This window comes from Octopus sinensis, unplaced genomic scaffold (genome assembly GCF_006345805.1).
Source record: "Octopus sinensis unplaced genomic scaffold, ASM634580v1 Contig12488, whole genome shotgun sequence".
Classification (NCBI taxonomy): domain Eukaryota; kingdom Metazoa; phylum Mollusca; class Cephalopoda; order Octopoda; family Octopodidae; genus Octopus; species Octopus sinensis.
In genome coordinates, this window is record NW_021832604.1 from 59,151 (window position 1) to 85,010 (window position 25,860).

The 25,860-nt window shown below is 37.1% G+C and overlaps 3 protein-coding genes across 3 annotated transcripts; 1 reads left to right on the forward strand and 2 right to left on the reverse strand.

Moving 5' to 3' along the window:
• Positions 1-636: 636 nt before the first annotated feature.
• Positions 637-8,924, forward strand: LOC115229350 (putative ankyrin repeat protein RF_0381). Its single transcript, XM_029799714.1, has 4 exons — positions 637-726; positions 5,375-5,473; positions 7,334-7,531; positions 8,712-8,924. Exons 1-4 carry the CDS (start codon positions 637-639, stop codon positions 8,922-8,924), a joined length of 600 nt encoding a protein of 199 aa, XP_029655574.1.
• Positions 8,925-20,367: 11,443 nt separating this feature from the next.
• On the reverse strand, positions 20,368-21,395 carry LOC118761345 (electron transfer flavoprotein-ubiquinone oxidoreductase, mitochondrial-like). Its single transcript, XM_036499177.1, is given in 4 exon segments — positions 20,368-20,523; positions 20,526-20,975; positions 20,977-21,117; positions 21,119-21,395. Coding segments are annotated over 4 exon segments (1,023 nt in total). The 5' UTR covers position 21,395.
• Positions 21,396-23,194: 1,799 nt separating this feature from the next.
• LOC115229352 (vesicle-fusing ATPase 1-like) lies at positions 23,195-24,731 on the reverse strand. The gene has a single exon (XM_036499178.1). The coding sequence runs from the start codon at positions 24,656-24,658 to the stop codon at positions 23,558-23,560; it is 1,101 nt and encodes a 366-aa protein (XP_036355071.1). The 5' UTR covers positions 24,659-24,731; the 3' UTR covers positions 23,195-23,557.
• Between the last annotated feature and the right edge of the window lie 1,129 nt (positions 24,732-25,860).

A 25,860-nucleotide genomic window follows, 5' to 3' on the forward strand; every position in this document is an offset into this window, starting at 1 on the left:
AAGTTCCTCCGGAAGCTCGGGGCGAAAATCTTCATGCGCACTCACGATCCTCGGAAGGTTGACTGGCTTTTTCCGGGGAAACAGTTTGGGGATCCGCCAGGCTGCTGGCCCTCCCTTCGATTAATCTTTTAACACTTTTGCAAAATATCTATAAATTTATTCAGATATTGGATTTTAATGATAATTTTTTGTATAATTAATGAATGAATTAATGAATGCAGAATTTTAGAATGCGCATAATTGCATAATTTAATGATTTACGACAAAAATTCAATTTAATTCAAACGCCCTTTTTTGCTTTAAATTTAAAATCGATGAATAACATGTTCCATCAATATTTACATTTCTTGATTCTATATATTTTCGATTCAACCTCAGTCTTAATTTTGGATATAATCTTTATTACCGATCAAAATAAATTTAAAGAATCAAAGAATATAACGCGATTTTCAGACTCCAATTGTGATTTCGTTCATTATCACAAAACATTACAAATCGGGCTTTCCTGTGATTCTACTGCAGCTAAGACTGGTCTCAAATAAGCTAATGGTCTAAATGTGTATAAAATTTATTCAATTATTCAATTAAAATAACCGCCTATGACTGCTATAAAACCGTATCAAACGCTAGTACATGATGCAACAATGCGGAAAGAAATTATGCGGAGATTTGTATAATGGCGACTCGGGTATATCAAACTTGAAATTTTTTATACCACCATCAAAGGTTATTCGGAAGGAAGGTTCAAAATCCGAGCTGCAAAAAAAATGTAATTTTTGCGAAGAACTTATCGAAACAAACCAAGATATGATGGTTCATAAACAAATTTTACACGAAACAAAAAATCCTTTTTTGTGTTTGAAATGCGGAAAACGCTTCACTACTTTCAGCGCCAGATACAAGCACAAATATGTTCACATTACAGTCAAGCCATTTAAATGCTATTTATGTCTAGCAACTTTTTCTCAGAGTGGTAATTTGCACAGGCATATCAGACAAATACACTACAATGTTTCTGTGAAGGAATACCACGAAATGATTGAACAAGACAAAATTAAAAATATCAGAGATTTGATTTTCTAATATATTTTTTATTAAAACAAAGAATGTTCTAGCAAACACAACAAACGGATTTTAGAAATTTGATACACAAACGAAATCGAGTTCGAATAAGTGTGTGGAAAATATAATTGTGAAAATTAATTCACACTTAAAAATAATATCAACTTTTTATGCTATTGGGACAAATTTGCCTGTCACACTTCACATGTTTCCTCCTCACTAAAGTGTTCTAGGGATTCAGATTGACAAGTCTTCTCCTAAGAAGAACTGTACATGTTTAATAGGTGTGAATATAGCAAAGATCCACTCAAAGTTAGGAACTGGCTAACCATGCTAGAAACAAGTAAAATGTAGCAATATATACAGAGGCAACTCAGGTTATATTGCGAATATTGTTGTACAGATAAAAAGTATCAGAGTACATAAAAACATCCGATGTCATTTGATATTAATAAATCATCCCCAAATGACATGAAAAGGGAGGAAAACAAGAAGGGTTAGGGTTACGACCACAAGGATCGAAGGATGTTATTTAGAATTTATTTAGAATTAAAGTATTTAGTAGGCTTACCAGTAAAAATAATTATAAAATAAATTCAGATATTCCATAGTTATTCTTTAATATTAAATCAAGTAAAATCTCCGCAACCCAGAAAAGAGCTTTCACACTTACCGAAAGGTGGTATACAGGTGAAGCTATCAAACCACCAATCCCTTTCGAAACTCTCATTGAGAAGAATACAAAAGGGCATCAATGGTATAAAGGAACGATCCGCCCTCAACGATCTTGTGTGGGCTCAAGAGAGCAGCACAGAGCGAAGCTGAGAGCAATGATCAAATTCGTCGGGATCACCTAGTTAGTTTTTTTGGTTAACGGTGGTCTTTGGAATAAATTTTGATTTGATTTGAAGTCATTCTTAATGAAAAACACGAGACTTTTATTGCCTGTAGTATCTAAGGATTGTCTTCTGTGACGAAAATTTATCTATCAAGAAAATTATGCCAGAATTATACTATATAGAAACACAAATAAATAAATGAAAATAAATATTATACAATTGAACTTATACGGCCAATAGAGCCTAAAATTTCATTTAGCAGTGACTGTCTTTTCTTTTACTAACTCCCAACATGAGACCAATATTTGGGTCGATTCCATCAATTAAATATCCAATGGTGACGTGCATATTAATTATCTTCATTTCTGATAATATTTTGGAAAACAAATAACCTTGATTATCAATTTCATTTAACAAAAATAGAGATAGTTTACTATGTTTTGGTTCGTTTTTAGTCAATTTTGTAATCAAATATTTTAAAAATGATTCCAAAGTGACGTTTCCATTAACCTATCAAAAATGTATTGCAAGACTGAACGTTTTCCAAAATGCTCTTTTTGTCTTTGTACTGTTTCAGCATATAATGCTCCACACTGTGACCAATAATGACTGATAATTGATATTTGCTGTCGACTCGCTCACATGCACTTATGCATGAAATATTAGATGATTTCTTTTTCTAATTTAACAATACTTAACAGTACCAAGTTTTTGAATTCAGTAAGACTCAAACCAGTACGACGACTAAATAATTTATATTTAAAAAATACTCAAAAGTTCCGGGTTTGGGCTGGATCATGATCGAGTTTTCAAAACTAAGTTTAAATTACTTTTTCAAACCTCTGAATTGAGGAGAGAATATTTAATCTCATCAATTTTACTGAAAATTCATTTCTAAACTCGACATGGTAGTTTTTTGAAACAGTTTGCATCAGTTTAATTTCAATTATGACCTGAAAATTTTTCTTACATTTCTCAAAATTTATTTTTCCGTCAATTTTATCTTCAAACGCAGAGTTAATCATCTCCAAGTCTTTGAGAAAAATCCCAATATAAGGAATCGTGCCATAATTTATTTTCTAAAAGTTACTTAATTGTAAAAATATTAACATTTGAAACCTATAAATATCACAACTAAAGAATACTTTCAAGTTTTTATGTTTTGATCTTTCCACTCCAATTTTAGCAGTTGCTTCCTATGAATTATGAAAATAATTATTGCCGAGTATATAATTTCCCTCATCTTCGTGTAGTTATTCTCGAAGGATGTAATTTCAAGAAGATAATAGTACACCAGCATGGTTTCTCTGATGAATTATAAAACGCGTGATACTTGCTAACAAATTTCCACGTGTGCGTCAAACGAGAAATTGACGTATTTTGAAGAGATGTAATTATGGCACACAGGGAAGAAAAATTTTTCATTTCTCTTAAATGGTGACATATTTTTATCCATTTTTCGATGAGTTTGCTTCTTTCCTGGACTTCGAGGGAAATGTTTGATAAAATTGTGCTCTGGACAATATTTCCGATCAGATTATATTGCTGAGCTAGTTGGTATATCGAAGACTTTTTATTAGTAGAACAAGATTTATCCAAAAAATCATGTGGAAGAATATTCGAGAAAAGGTACTAAAGCATTATTGTATTGCTAAACAACAGCATCTCGTATGGTGAGTTGTTCAGCAAAATACTTTTCACTTCCAAATCTGAAAAATTCTATTTCCCATTGATTGCATAGATGACAGTATGAAGTTAGGTCGGAGATATTGTCTAATCATATCTCTGTTAAAAAACCAGTTTTTTTAGTGGCCGAAATTTTTTTGAATATTTTCAAAATAGTAAATCTTGTATTCTCGTTAAGTTTTTTGGATAGTTTATTGATAAACAAATTAAAACAATTTTTTTCCATTTCATAAAAGTCATTCGGGTACATTTTGATCCAAGAGTGTATAAAAGTTGACATTTTTCTAAGAAATTCTATAAAAACTTAACACTTATCAATTTCCGCAGAAAGGGATGGCATTTCTTGTTGTAGAAACTCAGATCTTAAAGACATTACAGATATTTTAAAACCTACTGAATAGTGACTCTGCCAATTCTTCGGGGCTTATGAAAGTCCGGAAAGTAGCCAAAAACGTATTCATGTACATAGAATCTACATACTCTTTTTCTGGAATAAATAAGGCTGATATGAGGTCGTTTAGATAGGCTTCTTTTATAACTGATTTAGATGACTGCTCCATGCTTGTCTAAAATAATTATGCGCCATTTTTATGAAAAGTAATTCAAATTTGACGTCAATTTCAGGAAATTGCAGAATCAATTGTGTCACATATTTAAGAAGATTAATTAGTTGTCTCGAACTTTTGACTAAAAATAATGTTCACTGACTTGATATTTTAATAAACTTTCTTTTACTTAATCCTTCAGCCATAGAAGGTTAACTCAAGACTTAAGGGATCTTTGTTTTCAATGAACAGCTTGGAGATCTCTTTTCTCTTTCTATAGATTGAAGGGAACTCTTAAATAAGACTCCTGTTTAAGCACTCGATACCGAAACGTCTTTTTAAAAAGACGTTGATAGAAAACTAAATTTTTATACCACTTAAGATGGTCGAAATAATTTTGGAAACCGAGCAAAAATCGCGAGGTTCAAGAAAAATAAATTTTATATGACATGGTGCAGGATAGAGTTGCAGGAATATTTCTATCTAAAATAATGAGTCAGATTATTTAAAAGAAGTCATTTATTCTGACGAAAGTAATATTAGGTATTAAAAGGCAGATACTGTAAAAAAGTTAATTGCTAATGCACTTCTTAAAGTGGCTTGAAATTTAATTTGTATTTTTAAAAATATATAGTTTCAATAAAACGAAATAAAAAAATTTACACTTTTCAGAAAACTAGTTAAGGCTGCTTTAAAAATGTTTATTGGAATTTTGTAACCTCGATCTCTAAAAAAATATTTATCAAATTAGTATGAATTAATAGCAAGCATTCGTTTAAGATTTTCTAAACAAAAGGTTTGAGAGTTATTCTATAGCAGAATTTCATTATAATATATCCATTATTTTTTAGATATATGAATAGATATCAATAATAATAATTAACCCATTGTAATAAAAAATATTAAATCCAATACAGGAATAAATAGTAAAAATTATTTTAATGAACGCAATGGCAGAAAATTCCAACGAATTTTCTAATTTTGAGCCATCCATTTTTTATTTGATTAAACAAAAAAACTGGAGTCTGATAGAACACATTTTGCGAACGACAAATAAATTTGACCACAGTGAAATAAATTGCAGAGAAACTGTATTTAGAAAGATATTATAAACACTAGTATACTGGTCTAACTCCTCTGATGTATGCAATCAAAGAAAACAAGCATTTGATTGCGGAAAAACTTGTGGAAAAAAACGCAGATCTAAACCTCAGATGCAAAGTATTGTTTTTAAATTTGTAGGAAAGTCGTACTGCTCTACATTACGCTGCCATTTCTGCCACAGATGAATTTACAAAATTAATTTTATCCAAGAAAGTTGATGTATCGATGACTGACGATGTAAATATTAACGTTCTTACATAGAATGGACAACTTGCACTGCATTTAGCTTGTCAATTTACTACTAATGCAAACAATTCTTATAAATTGTTGGCAAAAGTTTCTAAGAAAATTGATTTCATCACACAGGATAAGGTTTCTAATCTCTAAACTATTTTTAGAAAGGATATATTCCATTATTTTATGCCATTAAAGTTTTATCGACAAAAGTTTGTAAAGAATTGTTACCGCTTAATTATGAGCAACTAAAAATACATTCCATAGTAGTACATAAAATATAATTTACAAGAAAAACGGCGACACGGCGGTACATATAGCTTCAAGAGTTGGATTCGTTGAAATAGTTCCAATTTTCCACGAATTTGATTGCAATTTGGATTCTCAAAATGTTAGCTAGAAAATAAATAATTAAAGGACGATTTGGAAACACCGTTACATATAGCATCAGGCAATGGCGATTTGAATTTTTTGAAATGCCTTATTCATTTAAGAGCGAATCCAGATATATGCGACAAAGTCAAAATATATTAATTAATATTTTAATTAGATGGATAGATCGTCGCTTCACATTGCTACAGAAAAAGGACATTTTGAGATCATTAAAATTCTAATTGATAAATTTAAATCAAGCGTTTTTAAAAGAACTCTGAATGGGGATAATCTCCTTCATATTGCTGGAAAACAAGGACATTTAGAAATTGTGACTTTTCTTCTAAAATATGAAGAATTACTAAAAATGCCAAATAAAGTTAATCGTCATGCCAATTATTTTAATGGTCGGGGAAATTTGTCTTCACGAATCTGCTAGGCAAGGACATTCAGATATAGTAAAACTAATGTTGAGGAAATCAATTGATGTTAATTCCACAACAAAGGTTAATCATGTGACTTTTATATAAGGACAACTATACAGCCTTGCACTTAGCCGTAGAAAATGGTATGGTAGATGTAGTTCAAATTTTACTTGGATTTGGAGCCTCAATTAAAATTTTAGGAGGCGTATATATTATTTATTGACTTATAGATAAAAGAAACGGCGTTACACATTTCTGCGAAAACAGTGGACAACGTAGAATGCACAGAAATGTTAATAAAATCAGGATGCGACGTAAACGGAGTCAATCTGGTTTAATATAATGAGATTTAAAATTTAGAACGGAGACACTTCTCTTCATATTGCTTCCGTTTACAATAATTTAAAAATTGTCCAAATATTATTAAAAGAAAATGCAGATTACAAAATCCAAAACAATGTTTAGATTTATATTTAATTTATTCACAGAAAGGAGAAACCCCATTACATGTTGCTGTTCGATATTGCCGCTATGAAATTTTATCTGAATTTATTTCAAAAATCAAAGCTTCAATTCAACCTTTAGAGTTCAATGAAATAATTAATATTAAAAATATTGTATCACAATTTTCAAAATTTTAGGACGGGGAGACACTACTACATTTGGCATGCGAGCTAAATAAAAGTTCTGACCCCGAAGTTCAATCTCAAATTAATATGGCCATTCTTCTTTTAGAAAATGGAGCTGATTATTCTATTCGTACAAATCTGGTATTTTTTATATTGATAAATTCTATTTAGACTTTGGAGACACCAATACATTATTGTGCAAAGATTGGAAATCCTGACATTATGAGCAAGATTTTGAATTACATTGACTGCCATCATATTCATGCCATTATCAATTTGCAAGCAAATGTTTTTTATCTGTGATATTTTAGAATGGATGGACACCTATTTTTTATGCGTGTGAACAAGGGCACCATAAAATTGTACAAATATTGTTAAAATTCTTTGCGCGTGTGGATGTTATAGACATTGTACTAAATTCCAAATTTACTTTTTAGTATGGAAAAGCAGTTATACATTTAGCGTGTGAAAAAGGTCATGAAAAAATTGTCCGTGAATTGCTCAATAGTAAAGCATACGTAAATTTCCGTTCAAAATCCGGTCATACTCCCTTGCATTTCGCAGCACAATACGGGAACCGGAATCTTATCAAGTGGATGGTTACAGAATATGAGGCGTCTCTGGAGACAGTTTCAGTAGTAATGAATTGCTTAAATTAAATTTATAGAATAAAAAGACTCCATTGCATTTAGCGGCACAGTCTGGCCAAATCAATTCATGTAAAATACTAATCGAACTGGGATCGCACTTAAATGCAAAAGACCAGGTTAAATTGGTTTCTTTTTGAATTAGAATGGTTCAAATCCGTTGCACTTGGCCGCCGAAAATGATCACGAGGAAGTTGTACGATTTTTTCTAAAAATAAAGCACGAATTGATATCGGAATCTGACAATGTTTATAAATTATATTAAATAAAAACTGATAGAACCACAACACATGTGCTCATATCGCTGCATTGCGGGGTAGTGTTAATGTCATGAAAGAATTGCTTTGTTTCAATAAAATGACCATCATTTCAACTCGGAGCAAAGTTATAGGATTATATATTTTGTAGAAAAAAGAATGGACACCACTTCACATGGCATCCAGTAAAGGACATTTATTTATTGTCAAGTTATTAATCGATGCCGAATCTATAATAGACCAAGAAGATACTGTATAGTGAATTGAATACTAAAATAGGATGGGATGACAGCCATTCATTTAGCAGCTAAAAATGGCCACTCCAATTTAATAAATGTACTCAAAGACCACATTGACTTGAATATTCTAAGTAAAAAGGTTTTTGAGTATGTAATATTCTACTATGCAGACTGGTCTTACTCCTTTGCATGTTGCCTCCCTGAACGGGAATAGTCAGTTTACAAGTGAAATTTTACACTATGTATCCCCGACAACTCCAAGCGAATTTACAAAATCTGGTTGTCACGTAAAAAACTTTGAAAACGAATTTGGACTTGCACCTTTACATTTGGCTGCCTATTCAGGCAATGAAAGTGTAGTTAGAATTCTTTTAAACAGCAAACAAATAAACGTAACAGAAGCAACCAAAATTCAAGTAATAAAAACAAATCAAAAGTAGAATCATATCCCTCTTCATTATGCAGTCCAAAGCGGAAACACATCAGTAGTAAGTCTTATACTGAACGAACGAATATCTCAACTACATTACGTTGATCACCGAGAAAGAAGTTGTCTCCACCTTGCATCCATGAATGGAAACTATGACACGGTTGCTTTTCTACTCGGTCAGGGGTCTCAAATAAACTTACATTCAAAGGTTTTGACATTTGAACTAATTATATAATTTAAAGGATGGGATGACTGCTCTTCACTATGCAGCAAAATATGGACATATAGAAGTGGTTAAAGTTCTTGTAGAAAGTGGAGCCTCGACTACCGAGAAAACAAATAATAAAAAAACTGCTATTGCGTTTGCAGCAGCTTCGGGGTTTGTCGATGTTGTGATTTATCTACTCGATAAAGTTGACATTGATGAACTATGTGAAGATAAGAAGGTTAAGTAACTTGATAATAATATTAAAAGTTTCTCGTTGATTTGATGATTTGTAACAAAAACTCAAATAAATTCCCATTGCGCCAGCTAGTTTTTTCTCATCCAGTTCCTATTGAATTTGCACTCAAATTGGCTCAAAAATATCAAATTTTGGCTGATAAAGAAAAAGAAGTCACAAATGATCTACTGAATATCGAATTAGAATGCCAAAATTTAGCAATAGATTTGTTTTCAATAATTTCTGGAATGGGACTGGAAGACAAACTAATGAAAGCTTCAAATAGTCATGGAGTTACGTTTTTCGAATTTCTTATAGAAACTGGTCAAAAAAACGTATTTTTAAAAAAGATGATCTTTAGGTTATTTCCCATCCTCATGTCCAAAAATATTTTACTGATTTGTGGCTTGGTAATCTGAAATGGAGTAGAATGAAATTTTTCTTTCTTCTTATATCACTTATTATTTTCCCGCCTTTTTGGATCGTTTTTACTCTACCTTTAGAAAATAAATTGAATATAATTCCAGTAATCAAGTTCATAAATTACTTTGTCACTCATATCTATTGCATGTTTCTATTTTTTATTGTCGCCGTCACTCCGATTTCTCCCATCTACGAATCAAAAAGGTATTCTTCAAATTTTGTTATCTATTTTAATTTTGTAATAGTTGCTTTCCAAATATCCAAGAATGGCTGCTTTTAATTTGGATTTTTGGATGGTTTATATCGGAAATTAAGAACAAAAAAGAAGATTCAGGATTTGGTCAGATTAAACTTGCTGTCTTGATGCTATCATTCGTCGCATTTATTTTCCACATTATATCATGTACTGCACAGGTTTATATATTAATTATACTTGTTCAGAAGGAATCTAATAGATTTGAATATATTTACATAAGAAATCAATTTCTGGCAACGTCTCTTTTCCTATGTTTCATGCTTCTTTTGGATTTTTTGAGCTTCCATTATATGTTTGGGCCGTGGACTGTTATTATTCAAAACTTGTTGCACGATGTTGTCCGTTTCACTGTAATAATGTTTATCTTTATGGCTGGATTTACGTTCTCACTAAAAGCTGTTTCTTGTCCGATATATAATTCAACCAAATTTATTCACAGCTCAAGTAGTGAAATTGGATCAAATTTAATAAATCCAGAAATACTTGATATTTTTGAAATTCTTTATTTTGGGTTATTTGGATTAGTGAATCCTATTACATTTTCACTCCAATTCCAAAACCCATGGTGGAGTTTATTTTTAGTAAAAGCAATTTTTGGGATATACATGAGTCTTTCAATCATTATCCTTGTCAATTTACTGATTGCTATGATGTCAAACACCTATCAACACATTCAAGAAAAATCCGATATTGAATGGAAGTTTACAAGGACAAAGCTGATTAGAAATATCAACAAAATACCGGTCAGTCCTTATCCCTTCAATATTTTGATAATATTATTCGGAAAAATTAAATTCCTATATAATAAAAGACGTATAGATTTGTTGTTAAATATTCAAATAGGAAGTATAATTGGATACCAAGCACGTGACACTGAAGAAAAAATTAGCATTGAAAATCAATTTAACAAGCTAAAAGTAAAAAATAAGTGGATTAATGCAGCAAGAAGAAGTACGGGAAGATTTGGAAGTTTCGGGAATGGTTGGCGTATAATTTTGAGTGTTAGGTATCTACGAAAGAAAATTTAGCCACAATAAAACTATGAAGGATATTGTTAATTGGAGTCACGTTATAAGCAAATATAATACCCTTAAATGTTAATTTGCACCATTGGACATTACGACTAATAAAATTTAACAAAATTTTTGTAAATTAATGTTAAACTTGCACAAACACAAAAAAGTACTGCGCTCAATTGTTTAATTTTTTACTATGAAACTCGTCGAATGATGAATTATAAGATATAGTCATCTCGGTTTCTGTATTTTTCAAAATCAGAAAATTACTTAACCGGTTTTGTAGGCCACAACACATGAATGCAATAACAGAATAATTAGTTCTTATCTACTAAGACTTTAAAAATAAATGTCATTGCAGACTCATTATGTGAGAAGTCCTCCAAACACAAACTCAAGAATAAAAATGTAATATCAACTTACGGTCTTACAAAAATTCACGCAGGTTTTTTGTTTTTTTTAAATTTAGTAATAAAAGAAACATATGTTAATAAATTATAGGTTTCCATAGAGAACTGGTTAACTTTCCTAATGGATTTGAAAGAAATAAATTTGCAGAAAGTCAGGTTGATGAAATCAAAAAGTTAAATTTGTAGTGCAAATCAACTAGAAAAAGAGTGCAAAAAAATATTTCAAAAACACAAAAACCACGAAATTTACAAAGTAATTCTTGATGATTATAAACGTTTAAATGAGAAGAGAAGTGCTTTTGGTAGAAAATAAAAGTAGAAATATCTAGAAATCAACTTGTCAACTTCGGTCAATGAAATTAATCGAATTGTCCACGTGTTTGGAGAAATATCCAAAAATGAGTCACAAAATAATGAAAATATCGAAAATATTATTTCCCTAGCGGAATCGAAGATTCAAGAAACCCGAAATAATTACAAAGAATTGTTAATATTCTATTGTTTATAAATGATAGACTATCAGATTTGATAAAAGAAGAAAAGTCACTGGTTCATTCCTTGAGTATTTTTGAAGTCAAACAAAAAAGTTGGAGAGTAAACGCCAGTACAAAATGGACAGCAAAAGTCAAAATTGACTGTAAACAATATGGAAACAATTTACCAATTCAAGTTAAGCAATTTGATGTAAAAATTAAACAATTAGTTATAGGATTTTTTAATAAAGCATCACGGAGAATACGGAGGTTGGGAAGCGACTGATCATTTAGTCTTTAGTAATGTTTACAACAAGATATCTGACAAAAGTTGTAAAGAAAAGATTTTACAATATTTCATGCCATATTTTGGATCAATTAAAGACGAGACCGATGTCTTGACTCATATAAAATGGTTTGAGGATTATCTGAGACTGTTGGAAGCTAAAAAAGTAGCAATCAATAAATGGAAGAACGAAAAAATGGAACAAACAAGACTAAAAATATCAAAATGTTCTGAAATTGAAGAAAATGGTTTTTCGGAAATTAATAAAGTGGAACACAATTCAATCCAAGAAAGAATCACAATAAAAAAAGCTATAGAAAAATGGAGAAATAAAATACATGTTGAAAATCAAAACAAAGCAAAGGAGAAATACCTAGAACAAAACAAAATTGCAGAAATTCAAGAGGCAAAGAATGCAATTTATCGTGAACAACAAAAAATCAAAGTTGAGAAATATAAAAAAGAAAAAAAGGAATCATTAAAATCCAACGTTGAACCAAGCAAGGAACAAATCAAACAAACAATGAAAATAAAAAATCAGGAATTCAAACAAGAAACTCAACGTTTTCTCGAAAGAGTAAAAATATATGAATGGTTATTTTAGGACAAATTAAAACTTGAAATGTCACTAAATAAATTCCGCAATATGAAAAAAGAAAAAGAAGAACAAAAAATAAAATTAGAACAGCTAAAAAAGAAAGTTCATGTATAAATTATAATCTTAAGGTTGAAATCAACGTTAAACGCGACCCTAGCAGGCTGTGTAATCCAACGAAGGTATGGCTATCTAGGATAGCCGAAGATAAAATCAGCAAAGACCCACGGATATATGACACTCAAAAACTGTTTAGTTATATTTACCAAAAATATAGAGCTATTCCAACGTGGCGTCAGAATATTTGATAATTCTTCCTGATTTATGTACATTCGTGATTTTAATATCATTTGGTTCTGATTTGTTCGTTTTTTATTTTGGTTCAGATTTTTTTTTTTAGTTCGAGTGTTGATTAAGTGAATTTATGATGTTAATTCGTTGATTGAGAGGACGCGCGAATAGATAGGCAGTTTCCGCGCAATATCGCGAGCGAAATGCGCTGAAAAAGCCAGCTAGACTCACGTCTCTCGTGACTTTTCCTCGAGATCATCAAACCGATTTCTGAAAGGAACTCCAGGGCCTTCGGGCCGATTATCCCGCTCGTCTCGAAAGCCAGGGGGACGAAAAGGCAGGTGTTCTCCAATGAGGCGTACTTTGCAATTTTTTTCGCTTCGGCATGTGCGGAAGCTGAGCCAGGGCGGGACGCGGAGTTGATGAGGGATGACGAGGAAAAAGAGTCGACACAGGTCACGTCCCAAACGAGAGCGAGTCCCCGCTTGAACGGGAATAGCGTAGACCCATCGGGACGTTTTCCGTCACCACGGTCTAACCCAACCGGCTCCAGGACCGAAGGGAATCCGGCGGCGTTGAGCGCGCGCTTAACAATATCGTTCAAGGTGGCATGTACGGCCGGCACTGAGGCGACAAGAGAGGGGGTGTAGCCCTCTCCTGTCAATGGCTTTTCCGCATTTGCACTAATGTGACTGGCACATCTAGATCCCAAGGCGTAGGCACAAACCAATGCGGACGGATTCGTTGTCCAGGAACATTCCAGCAGAGGAAATCGGCAAAGCGTCAAGCCAATCGGCCGAGTGGGGTTGACAGGCACAATTGATGCTTGCCAACTGAAACTGGTCAGCACGTAGGCGGATATCTTCGAGTGTATGCGAACAATGTATCTCATCCCAGTTCTTTTGAACTGAGGGGACGTCCGGGATTTTAAGCCCAAAAGAAATCCACATGTTGACACCTGCCGCATATTCCGACAACTCGGGCTGTTCAGAGAAGGGGAAGAGAACAGAGTTGACGAAACTAGCGGAAGCAGACAACGAGGAAAGGTAACATGGGAGGGATAAATCAACACAAGAACGAATGCCGATGCCCCCGTAACGAATAGGTAAATTAACCCGTCGCATGTCTGAAGGTTTGAATTTGATATTTACGAGGAGTTCAAGAGCTTCGGAGACCATGTTGTCGAAACGAGACAAGTGGTTTTGTTCGAGAAAGCAGGGCGATGAGCGCATGAGATAAGTTAGCTTCGGTATAAAGAGATAGTTCTTGAGCAAGAAAAGGCCTAAATGGGATTCGAGTTTGGAAATGCGGGAGATTAAAGTTTCCAATTCGAGTTTGGAAATGCGGGAGATTAAAGTTTTCGATTCACTTCAACAAAGATACAACGAGTCGCGTTATAAGTCAAACTGATCACGTGTCGTGGGTTTCTTTCGAAGGTGACCCCCTCACAAATGTAACTTCTACTTGATGACTGAAAAGTGTAAAACTTTGAATGCTCGGAACATTTGTTACTCTGAGTAGTTATGATTGCTCCCACGGAATATTCATGTTTACTCCCCAAGACACGATTTCCGGTGACTGTGAACTGATTTATCGAAGGACAGGCAGTGAAAGCGCCTCCTTTCGACACTCCGAACTCCCAGTACTGGACGGAGCACCAATGATAATAATCTCTATTAAATATCGATTGCATACAAATGTGGAGATATCGCTCAAATATTTCATCCAGTCCTCGCACTAGTCATGAATCACTCCAAAAATACTCAGTTCCGAGTTGGTGGAACAAGTCGACTCGTGTAACTTGTTTTCTAAAATGAGGGATTAATTCAACCAATGAGCAGCCTCTCGCTTCTCTCGCATCGGTAGTGGTATGGGTTTATGCACATGTGAAGTTGCCCTTTCCGAAATCCGTTTTCGCACAAAGAAACCAACTCACAGATTTCCACATCCTCCACCCGGAAGAGACGAAAGATAATCACGTGCGGGTAGTGTTTTCTCCCGGCAATCTGAATCAGTCGTGGAAAGTCAACCTGAATTCGTCCATCAACAGTGGACTCGATGCTCACACATCCTGTCGCTTGACGCCCTCCGTTGACAATTGCTTTAACAAAGTCTTGGATAACCTCGGAACTTTTGAATCTTCGGAGAAAGCCTTTGATCAAAGTTCTTGAATTCTCCTGTTTTGTCCCGTCTCTGGGAACTGTGCAGAAAATTAGATCGTCTGTGATTTCGTTGTACTCCCCGTCTTTCCCAAACATTTCTGAGACAGACGCGTTTTGTCCATTTAAATATCGTGTTGGTCCGGACATTGAATACGCCGTTCCAGTTTGTCGAAATACTCATTGTTTGAGTTTCTCAGGGGCATCGGGAAACCCCATTTGCTCCCTCTTTCATTCAAAAAGTTTACGAATCATGAAAATTTTGCCAAATATAGACTATGATAATTATAATTTCCATTTAAATTATAATAAGTGGGATTAATCTCCCTAAAATAGTACCATTTTATTGTTTCCTAGACTAATAAGCAAATCAATTATCAAATTGCATGCATCCTAATCTTCTCAATAAACTGGCTTCTCGATTCATTTTGCTTTTCCCTGCACATTCACAATTGTCTATGCCTGTAAAATGAAATTAAACAGGCAATGTTTCTATCTCTTCTGTCTTCTTCAATCCTCAGGGAGTTGGATATTCAATTATAAAAGCTTAAGTAAATACAGTATGAATAGCATCTCCACCCAAATATGGCTTGAGTATAAATTATAACAACAGTCTGAAATGAAGAGCACAATATAATGAAGTGAAGTAACTGTAACCAACTTCGGTGGCCGATGATTTTAAGCAATACTCAAATAATATGTATAATAATGAGTTAAATAGGCGTAACATCTCGAATGTGCATGTCATGATAATTGTTAGTTATTTGATATTATATCAGCCTCAATTAAATCAGATTTGACGACCTTGAATGCAAGCAAACCTACAAACTGTAAAAGACTAAGCAGATTTCCCTTTTCGAAGTTAGATTTCTTATAATCTCTTGACTTGTAATAAATAAGGGATTAATCAAAGTTGTTTAGCCTGAAAGTACGACAAATGAGTCGATCAAAGAGAGTAAAATTCATAATTGGAAAGGGAAAGACTCGTTAATAACATGTATTGCGAATGACCTAATTCACTCTGGCTTTACTAAAACGACTATAATTCTATTAAACTCTTATGAGCAATGGTTTATGCTGAGACAAAAATTTTACTCGAGACTAAATTGACCCCATCGAGGTTAAATTATGGATTCTGATAATAAAGAAGCCCTAAATTACTTATTTGCAGTCATGTGATCAATTAGTCTATCAAATTAAAATCCAAACAAACTAAAGTCTAAAATTAAGAAATTTAATTTGAAGAGTGGGTGCCAAAAAATAAAAATCTCACTTCTGTAAATTAAAGCTGAAAAGTAAAGTCCGGATTATATTCATTGCTTGAATTGTATCAAAACATGGAATTTGGAGAAACATAGAGAATGTAAATGCGAGGAGTCCCACTCTACTGAAAACAGAATCCCGAGGGGCCAAGCAAATTAATGGACTCAACGACAATGTGTATTTCATAAGGAAATTATTAACTTCTTGTTTACCTATTATTAGCAGGAAGCCAAAAATAATATAAAAATATTTTTTCTAGGAACTATATCTGATAATTCCGACTTGATCAAAACGCATCGTCAAACATCGGACACAAGGACTAACAAAACAAGACTCAACTAACGAGTTTATTCATTTGTGGGAATATAACTTATGTGTCAATTTTTCATTTCACATCGACGAACGTAACAACCAAAGTTATAAAAATTCGTTTCAGTCACAAACAAAGCACAAAGGAATGACCGGATTGCGACGGAGACATTGCAACATCAAAATGATAAACACAGAAATTTACTTTGGTGAGTTTTCTAGGGAAATTAATTTAGCTTAGAAAATTTTTATTTGGAATGGAATGTGAAATTCATTAGAAATTTTGATCATTCTGAAAAATGAATACTCTAGAAGATTTTCCATCTCACCCTCTGATTCGTGCTCTCTATGATGTCTGGTTGAGAATCTGTGAAGTGTCGCGTAATTTGATTCGTATAATATTTTTAATGTTAATTAGCCAACCTGAGTCAAAAGTTCGGCAGATTAATTGAAAAATCTATAAATTAGCATAATCCTAAAAATATATTGGAAATCGCCGTCGACGCCTCGATGTGCTGTTCAATTTGCAGGCTGAAGGAAATGTTCAGGGAATTTCCAAACAGTGGCAACCCAGGTGAATATACTAACGATTACTCCAGTAGTTTGGCATGCGGGAATCCTCACGGGCTGGTTAGTTGAGGTCCAAATGGATTGGATCATGACCAGCTTACGATTTGAGGACAATCTATTTTTTTCTGACTTTGATTTCCCCGACTCGCAGTACTTTCCGATTTTGATCTGTAGGGAAGTGTTGGATTTGGAGACACTCCAGAGACTGCTTAATCAGATTCTTGACAACTATGAGGGTGTGGGGACTAATCTGAACATCCAAACTCTATTCCGACATATTGAAAAATTTGTAGTTGAGGGAAAATGTTTAAATGAGTTAGTAATTGTCGTATCATTACAGTCTCGATATGCCTGTTCCCCCAGCCAAGTCCATCAAATGTAGACTCTTTGACGTTCGAACGATTAAATAACACGTAGAATGGGATCGCGTTCGGGGAATGTAGCCAGGATCTCCAAGTTTATAGAAGAATTTCTGGCTTTGTGTACGAGGACGAAATCGAGCTGATAAAATGGATGCATGTCCGCAGCTTCGAAAATGTTCTTCCGGTTGGTTCGTTGTTTAACAGCCAGAGTTCTCGATTACTGCAAATGTCCGACACAAACTCGAATCTAGAAATGTCCTTCAACCAACAAGGAATCAACGTCTTTTTCGCGCTGCTCAAATTCCTGGAGGTCAGTCCATAATAAAATTTGCAGAACGAATACGACGTCGCAAATTATTTCCGAGTCATATCCCCGGCGTCGTCAAATTGGGATTTGTGGGATAGAATGGGCTATGGAAATGAGTTTGTGGGGACCTACGAAGTATAATTGTAAAATTCTACTCTAGAACATGTTTCTCATCTGTCCTGCACGAGACAGAAAAACCTATCTAATAAATAAGAAAATTCCTTTTCATTGGTCCGCCAGTCCACTCATTTTGTAGTATCTACTTCAAACAGATGAGTCCCCACTCTTGGGACTTGCCTGTTAAATTGGTAGACTACGATCCCATCTTCTCAAACGCCGGTCAGCACTCTGACATGACATTCTTGAACAGTGTCTCCAATTACGACGATTCGTGCGTGTTCTGTTCCAGGGAAAAGGTCACTCCCGACTTGTCAATTCTAGTTGCAAGACGAACTCGTCGGCGTCCTTAATTTGTGCAAGTCGATTTATTCCGCGTTTGACCTCGACTTGTCGGCAAAATTCATTTCAAAGCCTTTGATGAATTCAACAAGACACGAGGAGTGTGATTTGATTACCCAAGTTGACGGTGATTAATTTACCAGATAATTCGGAGTGCTCTCTCGGCGACGGGGATCACCTTCGAAGAGAGCGCTGGATATTCCCAACTGCCCTTTGTACTATTCCTAGCTAATGTACTAGGTAACTTTTAACGTCCGGACGTATGACGACTCCACTTACACGTGCGGGATCGTGGAGGTGGACCTCACTTCGGGGGAGAGATTTGATTTATTCTACGAATAGTCTCACCCTTGTGTCCAATGCCTAGTGATGGTTGCAGAAAGACTCCCGCAATCATTCATCATCAAATCATTGGGTCCATTCAAGAATTCACCAAGATCTTACTTCACCACTACAAGGGATATTGGTTTGTTCACATTCCTGACCTCAGGCCATTCTGGCTTTCCCCGATACAATGCACCGTCGTTTCTTTGCGAGAGGAGTTTTTGGAATATTCAAAGACGGTACTCTTGGTGGTTATAACCCAGGTCTATCAAACTATCCGAAGACGGCACATTCGGGCAGTCATGTCTTGGAATTTCGACTGTTGCATCTCCGATCGACTCAATAACGCAAAAAAGAATTCAAGCTTTACTCTGGGTAATATGTCACTCCAACTACGCCCAGTCATTGGACGGGAAGAGCTTATGCAAAATCAAGTTCACGTGATTGGGACCAACTTGGATTTGGGACGTGTTTCCGTGGAGGTGGCAATCGACTTGATGAGTGAATTACTCAATACGAAAAGCCGACAAGTTTTTTAACATCTTTTTGAGAATAAATATGGCTTCAATCAATTGATAATTACAAATTAAGAAAAAAATAAACAAAAGTGCTTATATGCCTTCAACCTAAAAATATGAATATGTCGAGGGTGAAATCGTGACAGATGTCATAACACTGACAGTCGTCTTAAGTCACCATAAAATAATAATCCACGACAAAATAATTACTTTATCCTAACAGGCTATGATGTTTGTCTATGATGACGCAGAATACAACTGACTGAAATTATTCCTTGGAGAGCATTACGTGGATATTTCGAAAGTTAAAAAATTCCGACTGAAAAAGCCGAAAATTTCATTCTTATTGACAGAAAGCTATATCTGGAAAATACTAATCAACTCCACAAGCTTCAACACTTACAGAAGGTGCATAATATTCTGAATCAACAAAACAGACGGTAAAGACAGCCTCAAAACATATATTAATTACAAATTTGGTTTTTCTCGGGTAAATTTCCTAATTATAAATAAAACTATGGGGGTAAATCGATCGAAACATAAATTTAGCATCAAAAAGTATTCAATTATAATTACTTAAGCAGTTCGTATTCGGAAGGACTAATTCTTCACTAAAATCAATAACCTTTGTTTCTTTCGTTTTTTACTTTGTACTTTTGTATTTTGAGAAGTTTGAAAAACTCATATTCTTTCTCAACATTGATTAGAAGTTCATTAAAGTAAGCTACATATAGCGTACACAAACAAAAATTGGAAAACATCTGTTAATTAAATTTTTATTTTTAAGAAAATGTTGTGAAAAGGTGGCCGATTTAGAATTTGGCCACTTTTCGAAATTTTATTTTACTTTTGATTATTTCTTACAAAATTAACATTTTAAGTATATAAAAATAAATTAAATATTGTGTTGTTGATGGCAGAGCAGCTCGCTTCGATTTATGGGTCAGAAAAAGACAAGTATAGAGGGTATAGTCACAAGCAGAGTAAATTGTTCATTTTTCTTCAAAATGCTTTACTGGGCGAGAGACTGATACGATCGAGAAAGAGTTCGAGCCTACTATCGCGAGGGATATCCGCTCAAAGAGCCATCTCGATTCGCGGACGTCGCCTGTGAGTGTCGCATCCGAGACTCAATCTTCTGAACGAAGCTGATTGCCTTTCCGCCCAAAAAACCAGACGTCTCAACTGCAAATGGAAGGAATTGGTATTTTTCCACATTAAGGAGTAATTTCGCATCTTTTTAATTCAGCAGTAGTGGCGATTGATCGAGGGGCGGTTGCCGACATCAGCAGGTTCTCAAGCGAGAACGAGTCCACATACATGGCGTCTCAGGCAAGTTGCTTCCCTCTGTTAAAGGGAAATGAAAAACAGCAATGCCCTATTTCTATTAGAAATCAAATAATTAAATCTTTAAAGTATGATTAAAGTCCATGTTTACATTCCATCATAGGCGGGACCACCTCCCTCGGGCGTCACCCAATTTATACTCTGACTTGGATCCTTAATATCACACGTCTTGCAGTGAATGCAATTTTGAAAATTAATTTTCAAATTCTTTCCATTTTCTCCATCAATGTATTCATAAACCCCTAAAAGTGGCCTCCAATCGTATAACCCGCCGGACAAAACCTCTGTTCGGGACCGTCGAATTTGGGTAAATTAATTGACAAGGTGGCCTTCTCGTCAACCAAGGTCAAATGTGGTGGCTGATCGGACTCGTGATTCGTGTTTGTCAGCGACACTGAACTCATCAGATCGAATAATAATTTCCGATCAGGTTTTGGGTATTCAATTTTATGACTATTTTGCTTTAAGCAGGCGTGATCTGGCTTTTTCTTGTGCTTCAAAGTCCAGGGCTCCCGCCCCTTAAATAAATAATAGATCGTCCCCGTGTGGAGAATCCCAAACGACCGTCCGTAGTTGAAGGATGGTCTGTAGTTCCTGGCAGAATAAAGATCCCTCATAACATCGCTATTACGAATCGCATCTTGATATCCCGACACTACATTGTCTGCACAGTCAACGTCATTCCCTACTTGAGGTCTGGAGGTGCTCGAAAATGGATTCTGCTGCAATAATTCCACTCTTCATTGCATTGTGAATCCCTTTCGCCTTGGCAGCATCCAGGAATCCCGCTCCACATCCAACCAGCACTCCTCCAGGGAAAACGACACGTGGAAGACTCTAAACATCGAGATCTTGGAGGGACCTGAAGTCCTCCCTCATTTAATGCACGTGCTCCATAAGAAATACGTTTCCCGCCTTCCAGGAGAGTTGAGAAATATGGGTGAAGTTTGAGCTTCTGCAGTTCATTGAAGGGGGACAAATAAGTGTTTGCATAGTCGAGGGCCACGACGAGTCCAATCCCCACCAAGTTGGAGTCCTGTCCCTCATTCCCATAGTGATAGATGAAACTGCCCCCATATGTCTGGGAATCCTCACACATCAATCCTGGGGGCATACCAGAGGGAACCCGACAAAGTGCTCAACTCGGCCGGGTGAATGTTTGCCAGGACTGACTTGCCAGATTTCTTTGAGACCAATTCCGTGAGTTTGATGGAGTGCCTCATCTCTTAGTTTATATAGTTGAATGAGTTGTTTGGTGAGGTGACCGTGGCAACCCTCAGCAAACACAGTGATGGGTGCACGCAGTTCCATTCCTCTCTCGAAGTTGTTCTTGGGACTGCCATCAGAACGAATCCCCAAATCATTAGTGGCCACGCCTGCCACCGCATGTTTGTCGAACAGCAATTCGGCTGCCGCGTAACCAGGATATATCTCGACACCCAGTTCGTCCGCCCGGTCACCCAACCACGCGTTCAAATGGCCGTATCGAATAACGTAATTCCCCCGATTGGACAAATTCGACGTTTGTTTGTGAGGAATGACACTTTCTCCACCCCCACTGGAGTTTGGAGAGGCGGAGGCTGCCATTTATGCCAACACAAACGTCAAAGGCCTGCTTCCAGTCGGGGAATAGAGCATTCAGACCAGAAGGATCCAGACAAGCACCACTCAGAGAATGAGCTCCTTCAAACGTCCTGAAAGAGGCAAACCGAGGTAGGGGCCTTTCTCCAGCAGGCAAACACGACATTCTCGGTCAGCCCCCACAGCCAGCTGGCGCAGTCGAATTGCCGTTGACAGGCCGGCCGCACCGCCCCCCACAATGACCACATCAAAGTGATCTACTTCTCGTGTCATGTCAATTCCTGGACATTTTAGTGAGGAATATACACCCTTCCATCGAGGGTCAGTGCTACGCGGAATAACAGTGTAGTGAGTCGAGGGGAGACCACGCGATTGACTCACAAACAGGCTTTCTATTTTCCTGAGAATAAGTCTGTTGGGTGAATGCATAATCGGACTGACAATATAAATTGAAATAATTATTTTTAATAAATTAAATGATATTTCCCGAATAAATAGAATATGCAATAACTCCCCCCTGAAGTGGGAGAAAGACCAAGTAAACGAAGCACACGGCAAAGAGGGAAGTGCCCCAATACCCCCGAGAAACCCAGGTCTGACCAAATTAGTAAACAGGCGTACACAGACAGAACAAAGTAAGTGAAGAATTGCAGTGACGCCTGAGAAATAGACCATTTTGCACAAATCATTCTTGACGTGTCCAAGCCACACGAAATAGCCCCACATGACGTGCATAACGTAGAAGGCCAGGGACAAGAGGGCTGAGGTGTAGCACACAACTACCCGAGTACAACGGAAAGTGCACGTGCAGTCCATTTATTCCGAAACTGGCAGGCCCGGGGAGGACGGAGAGAATGTCAGTCATGGACACAATCGAGTTCATAGTCCCGAATGCACATCCCACGACTAAACTAACCACTCATCCACCACCCATATATAAGTTCTTCAGACCACGGTCAAATATGTCAATTTCCAGCCTTCTCAACATTTTCCTACGAAATAACCAGAATAGTGACAGCATTAGCTTGATAAAGACCAGACGTGCGGCTTCTTGGAGAAGGACGGAACAAAGTGCACTGAAATGTAAGTGATACTTTCCACTTCTTCCAATAAACCAAATGATGGCAGACAAGTTCACTGCAAATATCCAGAAAAGTGCACTAGACATCACACAGGGGACGTTGCCTGCAGAGGAAGACAATCACGCGGATTGGGTTGCGTAATATGCAGGCGAAGAACACGACGACTGGAATACCGAAGGATATCAAAATACACCCCACAAACTCAACCAAGGCCATCAATTAATCAGTATTTCAAATTAATTCCCGACATATTTCATCATTAAACAAATATTAAATAATTGTCAATAACTCTGATATGAGCGTAATTCTCTCGACCGTGCGAGAATATCGTGGCAGTACATGCTCACCATCTCGCCTTCCTCGGCCTGCTTGCAGTACAGTGCCACCTCAATTGCATGCTTTATCCCCACATACACCGAATGTCCGCCCAAATTACTCCCAATCTCCCTCAACTGGTTTTCCGTGAACACCCCCAGAGTCCCGACCACGGCAACAAGAGAGTGGACATCCTCGATGGGGGGGACTGTCTCGACCTTGGTGGCCTTGATTGCGAAATGGAGAGAGTGAAGTGCCTCAATACAGCTGGTGGTCATCAACAGGAGTAATCGGTTATTCTACAACTCCCCAACCACACTCACCTTCTCGGGGATTTCGGTGGCCTTGGACATGATCATTTGGAGAATGGGGTTGGAAAAGCGGAGACCATTGGAAATGTATTCGATGATACTCTCCACTTGGTCGATGATTATGCAGCTGAGAGCACATCGACGGGCATCCTCGAACGTCTTGTTTATGTAATTGCACTTCCACCCCTCACTATTCCCAGCCATTCGAGACGATGTGATTACACGCGTGAATTTAAAACCCGCCGAAAGTGCTATTTGGGATGCCAGTGCTGTTGTCCCCGCCCCCGGAATGCCAGCCAGAATAAGCCAATGAGTATATCCTCGGGTATCCTGTGCCACACACGCACTGGCAGCCATCACCCCACTCTTAATAATCTCGTCGACTTGGGGATTCCAGTGAATGATGGAGTGCTGAATGAGTCGAGAACATAATGACTCGGCCGACCCAAAGGCGGGTTGGAGGTGGAGGAAGGCACCCCGCAGGTCATCCATGGTCACCACCAACTGGTCGAGGGCAGCCCGACTGTCAGTCTTGGTGAGGTGGACATTCCTCGACATGGCCTGAGTGATAGCACTCTGCACGACCCCCTCGATCTCTGCCCCCGTAAAGTTCTCGGACTTGGCCACCAGCTCGCCCATGAGGACATCGGGGGACAGTTTGGACTTGGCCCGTAATCCCTTCAAATAAATGTCGAATATTTCTTTTCTTCCTTCCTCGTCAGGCAGACCAATTTCGATGTGGACACCCAGACGGGATGGACGGAGGAGAGCAGGGTCAATCAAATCTTTTCGATTAGTCATCCCCACGATGAGGATGTTGTTGAGTTGATGGACTCCGTCGAGGACTGTGAGGAGTTGATTGACCAGGGAATCCATCACCCCGGCCGACCCACTCACACTCCCACGTTCTTTACATATTGCATCCATTTCGTCGAAGATGACCACATGCAGGGCACTCTCCGCCCCCAACTTGTCCTGTTCTGCCACTGCCTCCGCGAATATCTTCCTCATATTTGATTCACTCTCCCCCACGTATTTACTCAACAGTTCTGGTCCGTTTATGACCTTCACTGCACGGGCGTTCAGCATTTCGGCGATCTGTCGGGCCAGGGCTGTCTTCCCTGTCCCGGGGGGCCATACAACAATATTCCGCGGGTGTGCTTCATTGCTGTCGAGTCAGACCATTGGAATACAGAGGACTTGACACACATCCGTCGGGTACAGTCGGGACACGAACGCCCGCTTGAAGATTGTCTCGAATTGAGTGGACAGTCCCCCAATCCCCAGCTTGTTCAAGTCCCAGTCCGCGTCGATCACCGCCTTCACTGGCACTTTCGAACTGGGGTGGGGAAATACACAGACTTTTGATATTTCCCACACAACTTTATGTTGGGGGTGTCCGGACAGGCCTCGAAGAGGATTATTGAACTGGGCGTCAATTGGCCATGCTCCACTTTACTCTCCCCCACTGACATGACCAGAGGACATACCCTGAAGGGATGTCACTGTGAGGAGGACGGGCTTGCCACAATACGTGACGAGCACAGGCAGTCCACCACACACCACCACATTCTGTTCCACCACCGACAACAACAACTCGTCCGTGGACATCCGAAATTCTTCCCGTCTGGAAGTATAACCCGACATATCACAATTTATTGACAAGCTTGACTTGCATGACAACATTCGACAATCTGACCTCGTTCACCACTTCCTCGATTATGACCTCGTCCCCGATTTTGGTGTTTAAATATTTCCTCTACCCTGCCACTCCTCAAATACCATGGGGGATGAAATGCAGACAACTCCTGTCTTGACCAGAGCGGACTGTCTGAGGGAAAGAGTCAAGACTTTCCCGTTGGCTGGTAACTTTGCACAACAACACCGCACTGTTCTATAAGTGAGACTATTTTGCATACTCTGACACACCGGATATTGTCAGTGAATTGAAATAACTCATTTGGTCGTCAATGCATGGCTCTACTTTGAACTTGCCAATCAGCCCCATTGAACACAACCACACTAATATTTTATTCTTTTATATTTAAACAAAAGGAGGCCACTAATTATTTCATTAATTAGTAATTAGAGTTGATCAATTAGAAAGATTGAATAATTTGATTTATTAATAAATATTTCCCCAAACGTTGCCTTCTCATTACTATTTATTGATTGTCATGTGATTGAATGTGCTTATATTCATTTATAAAAGAATTGACTGGCCTTCCGTGAATGTTTGTGGAGCGTATAGACGAATGGGGTTAATGTGATCATTCAGACGGGAATCGACT

Coding starts and splice junctions, on each gene's coding strand:
- LOC115229352 (XM_036499178.1), bottom strand. CDS start 24,658: ATGCTGAACGCCCGTGCAGTGAAGGTCATAAACGGACCAGAACTGTTG.
- LOC115229350 (XM_029799714.1), top strand. CDS start 637: ATGCAACAATGCGGAAAGAAATTATGCGGAGATTTGTATAATGGCGAC. Junction 727..5,374: donor TTTTTATACCACCATCAAAG/GTTATTCGGAAG, acceptor TTAAATTTGTAG/GAAAGTCGTACTGCTCTACA. Junction 5,474..7,333: donor ATGTATCGATGACTGACGAT/GTAAATATTAAC, acceptor TTTACTTTTTAG/TATGGAAAAGCAGTTATACA.